General features: G+C 36.4%; 1 protein-coding gene across 2 annotated transcripts in view; it reads left to right on the plus strand.

The window, feature by feature from the left end:
• AP3S1 (adaptor related protein complex 3 subunit sigma 1) overlaps window positions 1-13,428 on the plus strand; it is a 44,155-nt gene that overhangs the window by 13,314 nt on the left and 17,413 nt on the right. For both annotated transcript variants that reach the window (XM_061624483.1, XM_061624487.1), the window contains exons 2-4: window positions 798-889; window positions 3,703-3,814; window positions 12,420-12,491. In XM_061624483.1, coding sequence (XP_061480467.1) covers window positions 798-889; window positions 3,703-3,814; window positions 12,420-12,491 — 276 coding nt within the window. The remainder of the gene's footprint in view (window positions 1-797; window positions 890-3,702; window positions 3,815-12,419; window positions 12,492-13,428) is intronic.

Here is a 13,428-nt window from a genome sequence, read left to right on the forward strand (position 1 = left end):
GGCATTCAAGATGCAGCTGGACAGCCATCTGTCGGGAATGCTTTGATTTGGATTCCTGCATTGCGCAGGGGGTTGGACTTGATGGCCTTATAGGCCCCTTCCAACTCTACTATTCTATGATTCTATAAATACCAATTGTAGGAAACCACTGGAGGGGAGAGTGTTCTTACACTCAGGTGCTGTTTGTGGGCTTCCCATGGGCAACTGGTTGGCTACTGAGTACAGGATGCTGGACTAGATGGGCAGGTTTTTCTTAAGTTGTTATGGCATAAGCTTTTGTAGTTCCATGGTGCATCAGTTGAAGTGGGCTTGAGTCCATAAAATCTTACTAAGGTGTAACAAGACTGAGAGAAAAGGAGAACTTGTGGATGTGCAAGAAATATTGGTGTACTTTTCTAATGTAGTGATTAGTGACTGGAATTGGATCAGGGTGCATGTAATGAATAATGTAGTTTAATGCTACTTTCTCCCAAACAAAACCTGAGATGCTGGTTGGAATTTTCCTCTAAGAAATCCGTTTCAGTATCGCCACATCATCCTTTCAGAATAATGTTAACTTTTTTCTTATTGTAGAAAGAAGATTGTTCTGTATGTTAATATTTTGTCTGTTTCTAAAACAATGTGCAGTTGGGAACAATACCAGCAGGGTGGGAGGGGTATATATCCTAAAATGTTGCACCCGAATGACTTGTTTTTCAAAGAACATAGCACTGGATAGTGATGGAGAACTGCTTATAACATGCAGCTGTATTTAGAAACGTAGATTGTTTTACTACCCTATTTCCCCTCTTTTTCAGAGTGAAGATACACAGCAACAAATTATCAGAGAAACATTTCATTTAGTGTCAAAACGTGATGAAAATGTCTGTAATTTCCTAGAAGGTGGCTTGTAAGTATGATGAATTGAAAAAAAAAATGAAAAATTGTTTATTGTAGCCATTGGCCGCCACAATACATAAAAATAAGTACCCGAAATAAACATATAACAACAAAGAACATGATATGTATAGATAACATGAATTTAAAAACTTAAAAACAATTAATATTAATTAAGCTTAAAAAATTCAAACCTTCAGCCTAAAATCATTTACAAAATTTGCAATATCAAAATTAGGATAATTGTTTTTGTGTTCTCGCTCTAATTTTGCCCGCTTCTAGGGCAAATTTAGCTACTTGGAGGGTTATGTACGGGTCCAAGCCAGCTAAAAGTGTGCAAATTTGCTCCATGATAGATCTATCTGCAAGAATTAAAAGAATTGGGTGAAGAAATTTGAGCCTTGGGGCGGTATACAGTGAACAGTTTAATAAATAATGGGCAATGTCCTCAGTTTCCCCTGACTTACAAATACATAGTCTTTGATGAATTGGAGTGTTTACGTATCTTCCTTCCAAAAGGGCCGAGGGCATTGTTTGAAAACGGAGAGCGGTAAACGATTTTCTTAAAGTTCTAGAAGTTAAATAAACAAAATAATGTTCCATGCCAAAGCCTGTTTTAAACAAAGGGTACCAAAGGGAAAAGGCCAAATGAGTGACAGCATACAGATTCCATCTTTTGGAGTAGAGATGTATTCTTTCTCTAAGAAGGGACTGCGCTCGTTGAGATGGGTTAGATGGCAACATATCTATACTTACCCATAGAATGCGAGTATTGACTTGGTCCGTTTGAACCAAGAAGATGAGGATGGATTTTGTAATTGCTCAAGTAGACATTTCTTGGGAAGTCGCAATTCACTCATACCGGCCAACTTAAGCCAGTACAGTGCCAGAGCGGAGTGCACCGCTGATTGTAATGAGTGCAGTCCAGTTTCCATCCTCATTAGGGCTATTGGAGTGCCTCGGGGAACCACCAAGATAGATCTTAAAAAGGAATTTTGAAGGCACTCTAAGGAGGGGGAGTACGCGTATCCCCAAATCTCGGCTCCATAGAGAAGTTGGGGGATTATTTTTCTCTTGAATACTTCAAGAGCAGGAGCAACCAGGCTCCCGCCTTTGATGTTATAAAAACGAAGCAACGAGTGAGTAGAAAGAGAGGCCTTCAATTTGGTTGCTGAAAAATGGGGTTTCCATGTGAGATTAGCACTAAATCTCATACCCAAATATATGATACTGTGTTGTTGTTCTATCGGTTTAGCACTTAAATTCCAAGTGTGAGTTTTCCTCTTCCTACCAAAGACCATCACCTTCATTTTGTCATAATTAATCAGTAAGTGTTCCTTGGCACAGAACTTATCTAAACTTCTAAGTAACCTTCTCATCCCAATTTGTGTGATTGAGATTAAAACTAAATCATCTGTATATAAAAGTACTGAAAGGTTGGTATCTAAAATTGCGGGAGGAAAGTAGTTTGGGCCACTCAGGTATTGAACAATATTATTTATTGATATTATATTAGCAGCTATTAAAGTGAAATGCAAAACTCTGGACCTGAAAGTTTTATCAAGCCCAAAGATGGTGAAAAATGTCCGACTTCGAAGACTTGCCACATCATCAAATTCTTGGGATTTTGTGCAAGTACATCAGAAAACATGGCTTTTCCCTGTAAAATGTTTTACATAGTGCTACATGTGCACATAGTGCTGTGACACCTGTTTGGTGGTGAGCAGAACTGCCATTTATGTCAAAGTGTTGGATGTATTTTCACTACTTAGTTGGGGAACATCTGAACGACTAATTAGCATAGCCAAAAAATTTCTGTGCTAAAGATCCTTACCATGTTAGCAAGCATACATTGTTGCATTAGGACAATCATTCTTGGCTTAATAGGCTGAGATATGAATGAGCCTTCCGCCTGCACCCATAGCTCATCTCTTCATGCATACTACAATTAATCCTGGAAGTTTCTCTTTAGCTCTAGCTTTCTGTTCTTTGTTGTATCTGAACTGGCAAACTATGGCTACCAGTTTTGGAACAAGCCAAGAGATGGATGCCAGCTTTGGAACAGGCTGGCTCAAAGTGTGGTTCAATATCCTGGCTGTCTGAAGCAGGAAACCATAGGTTTACTTTTATTCTGAATCATTCCTTGAATATTGACAACTCTGGTAGTATAAAAGGATTGAGTTCAGATTGTAAATCATTATTTTGCCACCCTGGACTCCTTTGGAAGGAAGGGCAGGATATAAATCTAATAATAAATAAATGTGATTGAGTAATACCTTTGCAGTGCTTAGTATCTAAATAAGTAATGAATTTTTGTAGCATTATTGTTCATTTGAGTTGTTACCTTCAACATACTTGAAGTATATTCACTGTCAGTGGCTAATAACCATGATAGCTAAGCTCTGCTTCCATGGTTGGAGGCAGCGTGCCTCTGAATAGCAGTTGCTGGAAACAGCAGGAGGGGAGCGTGCTCTTTTGCTCAGGTCCTTCTTGCAGGCTTCCCATAGGCATCTGGTTGGCCGCTGTGAGAAAAGGATGCTCAACTAGATGGGTAGGCTTTTCTTACATTCTTATCATGAGTTACGCATTTCAGTAACAGTGTGGGATGATTTTGCACATTATCTGCAACTGTTGTATGTAGCATTTATTAGAAGGAATAGCTGTGTACTGCTTGAAATGAATTTCAGTGTGGTGTGGTTGACCCTAGTATGCTTTGGCTACATTGTGCCACAATTCTACTTTGCTTTGCTTGCCAATTAAAAATGCTGTAGCATTTTGGAATGTTTTTCTTAATTGCTATTTGATGCTTACCTTGTATTATTTTAGGTTAATAGGTGGGTCTGATAACAAATTGATATACCGACATTATGCCACATTGTACTTCGTCTTCTGTGTTGATTCTTCAGAAAGTGAACTTGGCATTTTAGATCTAATACAAGTAAGTAATTTATAGAGGAGTTCATATGGTTTTGAACTGTTGCTTTTTCTTTGTTTTTTATTAGTGGATAAAATACATTCCTCATTTTTAGATGTAAGGTAATGATATCTTGAGTAAAATATTTGTTTTGCTGAAAATATTTTGGATGGGCTAGGGCTAGTGTCTAAACCAACCCTGTGTATTTCTTGTCTGCAGGACTTGTTATGTCTCTGTGATAAATAATAATAATATCAATAGTTTCTCAACAATTAATGTTGATGCATATATCAAGAGAAAATATGTAAGAGTGGCCATACTATTTTGCTCAGGAGAAAATATGTAAGAATGGCCATACTGTTTTGCTCCCAGTACTGGTTGTAGGATGCTGATTGGGAGCTGGGCTTCTTTGTGTGAGCAGAAGCTCACTTGTATTGGAGGCTTTGGAGAACCGTGCATTGAGCAAAATCTTGCCAGTTCCGGTATATAACAGCATTTTAAAAATAAAATAAATCTCACTGGGCAAGAGGCACGGGGTTTCTGGCTGTCATGATATACAACATTAATGAATCCTTGTTGTTTCTGTTGCTATTCTTTTTGTGTATGTAGGCAATATGTAGTAATTAGGTGATGTAAATTAGTGGCCAGTACAGTGAAATGACATTTTAATAAATAATAATATTGCAGCTGCTCAAGCCTATTACTAAAGTTGCAGTCATATGCAGGCTACCTTGGGAGTAATCCCCTAGTGAGCTTAATGGAACTTACTTCTGAGTAAATATACATGCGATTGTGCTGCATGCTTATCCTTTTGAAATGTGTTAAAATAGAAGTGAGGGCAGAATATCAGGGTGCGAATATTAATATGGATGTGTGGATTTTGATAAATATTTAGTTTTGAAAGCACTGAAATTAATTGGAGTGGGGGGACTTTCACAACTTGTTTTTTCTATTTTGTAGGAAAGGCAAGTGAAAGAGCACTTTTATGTGTTAATCCTGCAATGCTCTAATTTGAACTTGACAAGATATAAAAGATGAGTGGATCAAATTACTAGGACAGCAAAACGCTTAGGGATATTGTTTGCAGCGTTACTTTTCTGTTTGGCAGGCTTCCCTAAATATCTGATTAGGGCCTACTCAGATATACAAGTCAGTTAGAGGTATGAAGGTATTAGAAAAAGAGTTTTCAAGATATTTCTCTTTTTTAGCATTATATTTATATTTTTTCCAGAAATACAAAGAAGTTATAAAAACAATTTCCCATCTTATCAAGTATGACTATAATGCTGATTCCAGTGTAAAATGAAACATACCCATTTATTTGCCAAATCTTTTGATAAGATCTAATTCTTTTATGTGTAGTATGTTTGCCCATTTTTGCCAAATCCAGACACTTTAAAAGCCATTCACTGTACTGTGTGCGGATTAATAAATTTAATACAAGATATTTTAAGATGTTAGATAACATCCTCCACAGTAATTGCCAACCTTTGTAGGCCCATAGGTACATTTAGATTTTTGAGCCCTGGGTAAAAGTAGAATCCTGTGAGCACTGGGTAAAAGTAGAACCTAATAGAATTAATATGAAAAGCACATAGAGCTGCAAGAGGAAGTGGGAAAGAGCACCAGTCTTATTCCTTCAGCTCTGTGTACTTTACATGGGAGGAAAAGATAACCATCCTCACCATCACATGGTCAAGGGGGCAGTGAGTGAGAGTGTGTGTGGGGGGGGGGATGGGGCTCATTGGCATTTTGGATGCAGGGGAAACCTCAAGGTGCCATTTTGCCCATGAGTGTCACATTGGTAATCCCTACGCTATGGCATGACACAGTGACCTTGTCTATACAGTGAAATCCTAACTTAATAAGCCAAGATCCATAATTAAAATATATAATAAAAAGCCCATTAAAATAGTAGAACTGGTAAAACAACAGGCATCTAAAAGAATACAGTGATGGCGCCTGCCTAATGTCAGTAGGCAGGGAATTCCAAAGAACAGGTGATACCACACTAAACTCATTACTCCTTACAAACACAGAACACACATTACATGGCACTTGTAGAAGTGGAAGTTCTGCAGACAATTTATTCTGTACTAGGCTTTTCAGTTTCTTATACAACGTACTAATAAATGAAAATAATTCTTTTATTTCCTGCACTGTTTTTGTCATCTGACTTCAAACTTTTAAAAGCAGGGATATCATTCTCCATTGTTATTGCTGCCATGCAAGCAGTTTATTTTGTTTTGGCCCCTTTCCCAACATACTATGGTTTCAAATACACTTACTTTTTTTGAACTTGGTAAGTGTTGACTTATTAACTATTTTCTAGTGCTAGCTGCTCAGATAACAATTGTTCTAATGTATTAGCAGAATGATCTACTTGTACGTAGTTTCTAGTATAATAATATCTCTTCAGGAGTTTCTCCCCTCTCAGTATTTAGTTCTAGCAGCAGGTATGGGAGGCTGCAGGAGGAAGGGGAATTGACAAAAATCGCATCCCAGTTTTCTTCAAAAGGGCTGCTTCCAATGTATATATTCGCTTCTGGGAATGGAAGAATCCAACCCATAATGTTGTAAAATATTTTCCAGATCAGTTGTACAAGGGGAAGATGGTAATGGTTCAAACAACAATAATGGACTCTGTAAAAGCATCCTGATTGTTTTAAGACCTTTCACATGGATATGAGTTTAATAGGCCCATTGATACAGCTATGACTTGGCAGTGATATTTGCACTTGTGACAGATGAAAAAATTGCCCCCGCAATTGCTGAAGTCACTGTTGGGCTGTTACGTTTATATCTATAGACAAGTCAATTACCTCTTTGCATTCTCCATCTGATTAAGGGCACATGTGTAGCCATGGATAACTCTAGATACTTCATGTCAAGCCAGATTTTATTGTGTGAATCAGTGCTAGCATTGAACTTAAGATAGACAGATTTTACTTTGGATCACCATCTTAGCCAAAGATACCAGAATTTTATTTGTCATCCTAACTAATGTGAATTATAAAATGAAAAGTCTAGCAAGCCTGAGTTTGGTATTAGGTAGCCTCCAGAGAGCTTGATTGTCTGCCTTTTCACATAATAAATAAATCCTTGCATGTACTCCTGTTGACATCTTTAACTGGATTAGCTACTCTTGTATCTACTGCAATATATATAAAATCAATGAGCAGGTCCTGGGCAATAGCCATAGAGTTTCCACCAAATTGTAATATTCAAGACTCATTCACCTACATTTTCAGCTTCTATTAAAACAGCAAACAACATTTATTTTTATAGTTGCATTACAATTAGTTAAATACAGATTTGATTAGTTAAACTTACTTCTTACTAAAGTCATGACTATTGATTTCAATAAGAGCTAAATTCACCTAACTTAGGATGCAATCCAGTACATGCTTACCTGTGAGTAAGTCCCCTTGAACCCAATGGAGCGTACTTCTGAATAGACATTTATTGGATTGCAGCCTTAGTCAGGATCTCATCCAATATCTCTAATTGGTCTATTTGTAAAACAACAACCTGTACTGACCTCAGTGGGACTTGCTTCTGCATAAATAAAAGAAGATTGGTCCTTCAAAAAACTTCCTAAGGGTAATTTGGCATATGCCAATTTACATATGCCAAACTTAGGAAGTTTACTTAATTCATTTAGGGACAAATCTTTTGTCCATGCAGAAGAAAGTCCTACTGAGATGATGATGATTACTGTTATTATTTAAACAATGATATGAACCATACTTTTTGGGGAAAAGATGGCTTTCCAATATTTAATCTTGTTAGTTTACTATGTATAAACCTCAAAAGGGCACTAGAGGGAGCTAGACATTTACTTAAATTTAGAACATAAAATGTCACTCTATACTGCCTGCTACGGTGACTGATGTACAAACACAGTAGATCAGTTTATATGCTGCTGTTTCATTTTAATTAGTAACAGGAAAGGCATCTTCCATCTTGCTCCACTAGATAGGACACTACCACAGCAAAACTAAAAGCTAACTGTACTGTGGCACTTTACGTTTGAAATAGCTGTTGAAATTAGTTGGAAGTTTGAATTTTTTTAAAAAAAACACATGCTAGTTCTGGTTGTATTGTTTATAATCTGATTCTAATATTGCTGTTTGCTGACATACTATTTCACCTGTGGACCCAGAAATTTTTCTGTATGTACCAGTATTAATGTAGATGGGTCGATCTTGTTACCTTAGTAATTGCTTAAAGGGAGCTAATGAATTTTAAGTGATATTCACTGAAGGTGTTGCTGAGTGAGGTGAGTTCATACAAGTTGGGGTCGCTCACAGATCACTTTGAACTACAGTTAAGGTTAGCTATGGTTTAAAGGTGAATCAGTAGCATGGTGTACAGACTGAAAATTGTGACTACTTTACTCCTCTGCTTTTGCTGTGCTACTGGGACCTAAGCCATAATTTGGGCTAGTGTTACATCTGAGTTGGGCTTGTGGTTTCTTTCTATGAGTGGTAAGCCAAGAACAAACCTTCGTTAGAGCTTGTGGTTTGTTTGGAGATAGGCAAACCATGGCCTTGAGTTGTGATGTAATGCTAAGACAACCATGGCTTAGTGTCTAGCAATGCAGCAGGAGGTTGGGAGGAGTGAAGTGGACACAGTTTGTACCCATGCACTTGCATGTAGCTCATTCACCTTTAAACCCGTTCACCTTTAAACCATAGTTTTGTTAGGCTTAAAGTGGTGTGCAAACCAGGCTAATGAGAGAATTGTGGAATTCCTTTGTTGTTGTTTTCTTTATATCCTTTGTAATTAAGCAGGGCCAGGAATACTAAGCTTTACTGAGAAGTTTGGTATAAAACACCTGGAAAGGCGAGTCTGAAAAACAGATAGTATTTAAATAATAAAAATGTACATTTAAATCTGTATAAAGTTTTGGAGAGATAATTTTATCAGAGAAGAAATTAAGGATGCATTAATTCTCAAACTTCTTTACCAAGGAAAACTACTTGTGGTATTTTACATTCCTTCCTTCTGGTTTGTCAGCAGTCTTTGGCACATTTGGTTGAACTGCCCACATTTATAAAAGGGGGTTTCTAACCACAGTTGAAAAGTACAGCATTTAAATGGCACATTTAAATGGTCTCAGGCTAAGGTTGATTGATAGATACAGAATAAATCTTTCAGGGAGACTTGTCTTGGTTCAAATAGGTTAAATTACCAAACATTAGGGGGAAATATTTTCTTTGTTCCTGAAATATTTTTATTTATTTTTTCAACATAATAAATCAAAATTGGAGTAAATTAGGTGAGCGCTAATCCAGAATTGCATATTAATTTTCTTTTCCAGAGGTTTCCCAGTGTTTGTCCATTTCCATCCTAGCTGCTACTGTTATTTTAAAGAAAACCCTCTTTGTGGGGGGAAATATCCTAGGGTTATTGAAAATTGACATGATGCCTAACAGTTTATCTGAGAATTTCAAATATATGTTGCTTTTCATATACATACACATCCATGAAGATTGTGGCTTTTCGCATACTGGCAAGTCCATGGTATGTGAGAAAATATCCTTGCTGTTTGTTAATTGTTCAGCAGAGAGGGACTAGACTATTGTTGATATGATGCAGTTTTACCAGAGTGAAATGTTATCTATTTAGCTTCAAATATGTCTTTCAGACCATTGCTGATACGGTTTTTAGTGGTTGTTTTGTCCATATACAATTCTAACCTATGTCCGCTACAGAAATTCCCTATGTCTGCTTTTCATACTCCTTTTAAACCCCTGGTACTCTCAAAAGACTCAGATTAATGGGTTGTAAATGAGGGAAAACAATCTCCTTACTATATTTATTTATTTATTTTATTTGTATCCCGCCCTTCCTCCCAGCAGAAGCCCAGGGTGGCAAACAAAGCACCAAAAAACTTTAAAACTTAATAAAAACAGATCTTAAAATACATTAATACGAAACAGCATTAAAAACAATTTTTAAAAAAACTTTTAAAAGGGTTAAAAACATTATTAAAAAACATATTAAACAATTCTGACACAGATGTAGACTGGGATAGGTCTCAACTTAAAAGGCTTGTTGAAAGAGGAGTCTTCAAAAGGCACCTAAAAGATAGCAGAGATGGCGCCTGCCTAATATTCAGCTGTATAAATACATAAGCTCTTAAACACAGTGAGTGAGCAAGTTGCTTCATTTGTGTTTAATTTTGGTGCAAAGAGTCTTATTTGAAACTTTTGAAACCAATCAGTTCAGAGATTTCTGCCTTGGACACTATAACCCTTAATCTATTATCCTAGATTTGCCTGCACAGTTAGGTGAAACAGTAGTTAATTGTCTCAAAGCTAATGGCAGATTAAATCAATCAAGACAATGCCCCCATCTGAATTGAACACCACTAGCTTTTTTGCAAAAAGAATATGCTCTACATTTCTAACCTTGTAAGAAGAAAGCTTACTGCTCAGACACATATCTTAAAATAGCAAGCTTTAGCTTCCTGATGAAGACACTAGAATAGGAGAAATGAACCTGAGAGACATCAGCTACCCAACGGCTTTCAGATATAGGACAGAATGACACATTTTAGTTCATTTCACAGACAAAAAGAATACATTAAGTGGCAAATTAGACCTTGCTATTACGAAATTTTTCAAGGCTAAAATACATTCCATATTTTGTTTCAGTTTTAAAACGGTGATTGTTTGTATTCTGGTATGTGATCTATTTCAATATCCTTTGCAGCAGTTAGCTTTGAAGTTAATTTTTGATTAAGCTAGCATTTCATTGCAATTTAGTTTAATTATCAGTTGATAGTTAAGACATGACAGAAAGAGGCGTGTAATGATTAGAAATCTATTGTTAGAAAAAAATGTAAAAAGGCAAGTTGCTGATAATTTCAGAGTTTTCAGGTTGAAAACTCTCCTGCTTACATAATAGAAATCTGTTAAGCCACAATTATCGTTAAACCTTCTATTAAAATATAGTATGATGATATGTAAACTTGTACTAACACCATGTTTTTATTTTGTAGAATTAATATTTTGTTTGTAAAGAGAAGTAATCCAATCCGTTTGGCTTTAGAAATGTGTTCTTTTGATATAAATATTTCTGTGTGACTAATTCTCAGTTAGAAAAACTCCTTATCTGAAAAGGACAGCTGTACAGCTGTAACCTACTACACTTGATTAAAAAGCAAAGTTTAGGATTTTTGATATATGGGGTGCATTCTAGGGAAATCCTCAGGCAGAGAGTAATCTGTCGCGCTTTATATACCCTGCTCCCAACAGACTTCAAATTGCTCATATTTGTGGAGGCTGCAAGTTGGGGGTGAGCTAGGAAAGTGTGGTTGATGGGCAAAGCTAAAATGTTAACCTATGTTTTCCACATCTAAAGTGTCACTTCTAAAAATTGTTTACACAATCCTGTCAGTGCAGGTGGTGTAAGTGATAGGAATGAAAGAGTTCATAGCAACAGAGAATGGGGTGAAGTTCCATTCAAACCTAGAGGATCATATGATCATTTCTAATTATATGGATTGTTTTAATTGAAAGGTGTTGTAATATACCTTGAGGTTTGGTAACACAATCCCCCACTATTTAATGTGTTTTTTTCTCACACTGGACCGCTGTACACTTGTGTTGAAGGTTTCTATTTTTTACCATTTCTGAAAATATGCTGATTTTATTGGCAATATTTGAAAGAAGAAAAAAACTTCAGGAAGAGATTTTTTTGATAGCTGCCATCCTGCCCAGCTAGGAGAGATTTAGGATTATATTCAGCTAAGTCCTGCTCAGCGAAGCTAATTATTTCTATTATTCAGTGGGTCTACTCTGACCAGCATTGAATGCCACCCTTAGTGATTTCAGGGGAAAATATTTTTTACTGTAAACAGCTCCTGAATGTTTGGGGTTCAACTGAGGCAAATGTCTAGCTTTAATGAACTCTGTTGGTCTTTTCCAGAACATTTTTATATGCTTTGGTATTATAAATACTGCTTTTAGTAATAGCCTTACTTACTCAAGAATTAAATAAAATACGTTTCTGTCTCCTTTTAAAAGGATCAATCTCCATGCATTGGTGCATGTTTGTGACAGTTGGTCATAGTTCCTAAATAGCAACAGTATGAGGATGCTGCTTGATACCACAAATATCCCTACCATAGTAGATAATAAAGCAACTGTAAAGAAATTGTTAAGGTTAATTCAGTCTTCAGGCATGTCTGTATCTTTGGTGAGATCAGGCTGAATGGTAAATTGGTTAGCCCACTCTCAAATCTGTTTTTGTTGGGTTAAGCATTTCAGCATGTTTGTATAAACTGTGCCTCGAAAATAAAGCCTTCAGACCATAAAAGCACACACAGCATGGAAAAAACTGATAAACTATATTCAAAGTGTGAATTTTGTTTGAAGTGTGCTATACTGGACTAAGGAGCAGGAATGTCATACTGTTACGTTAGTGAAGTTTGATCTTCAATAATGTACCTGGGATCTGCCAAGAGAATCCACTTCTTTAACCATACATGTTATACAGATACATTAGACTTCCAGAATTCTTGATGATCTTCTGTTTGCCACATTTGTAGTTTGTCCATAATGGAATGATTGAGTTGCTATTAAACCTTGACCTCTTGCCATTTTTCTTCCCACAGGTATTTGTGGAAACACTAGACAAGTGTTTTGAGAATGTCTGTGAACTGGATTTAATTTTCCATGTAGACAAGGTACTGTGGTGAGCTGCTGTAACATGAATTCAAAGTATTCTGTTGATGAGAAAAAAATATATTCTTGTATCTATCAGGGTAAACAGTCCTTTCCTTGTTCAAATGTTATTACTTTATATCAGTAATTTTTAAACTTAATAGATATGCCCTAAAAATGAAGAGTAAAATTTACACAAAATTATTGAAGACGTATCTGTGCTACTACTTTGTAACATCAAAACTCCTGGTCTCTATGTTACTGGTTTAATTCTGCTATCTTGTACATGCTTTCCTTGATATAAGCCATATTGGACTTAAATATGCAGAGGATTGTGCTGTAAAGGCACTGGTGGTATCAAGAAAAGTTCTTGAGTATCCTGCATATAGCCTCAGTTAGTTTGATGTTTTCGAGTTTCACTCTGGTAGCTGCTTAAAAACATGGCTCAGACTAGTATATAGAATATGTGAAGATAACATTTGCTGCAGAGAAGAACATATTGATTAGACAGAAAAAACAGAAAACCTACAAGAAAAGATGTGGGTTGAAAACTTAAAGTACCCCCTCACCCCAGTTGTAGAACAGCTTGATGCGTGTTTAGAGAATGAGGCATTGGAGGGAATAAGCTGCTTAATTCTTCCATTACGGAATTATACAAAGGCCAGAAGTTTTTGTAAAGAACAAAAAATTGTCTTTAATGGTTGTCAAGATTTCTTCCACATGGGCATGGCTTGTTAATGTGCTGCCAAGTTTATAATAATTTGTGGTGAAAAGGCGATTGGTTAAAGATACTAGAAAACAATGTTTCTGAAGGCCTTAACTGAACTTGTTCCTTTCATAGGAATTTCACCCCTCTGCCTTAACTGTTTGACACCTCTGATTGTTCCTCTGAGAGTATTGTAACTTCTTCCAAGAAATCAGACATTTTCTAAAACAGTGAATGCCTGTTTATGAAGGCCC

This window comes from Rhineura floridana, chromosome 1 (assembly GCF_030035675.1).
Source record: "Rhineura floridana isolate rRhiFlo1 chromosome 1, rRhiFlo1.hap2, whole genome shotgun sequence".
Lineage (NCBI taxonomy): Eukaryota > Metazoa > Chordata > Lepidosauria > Squamata > Rhineuridae > Rhineura > Rhineura floridana.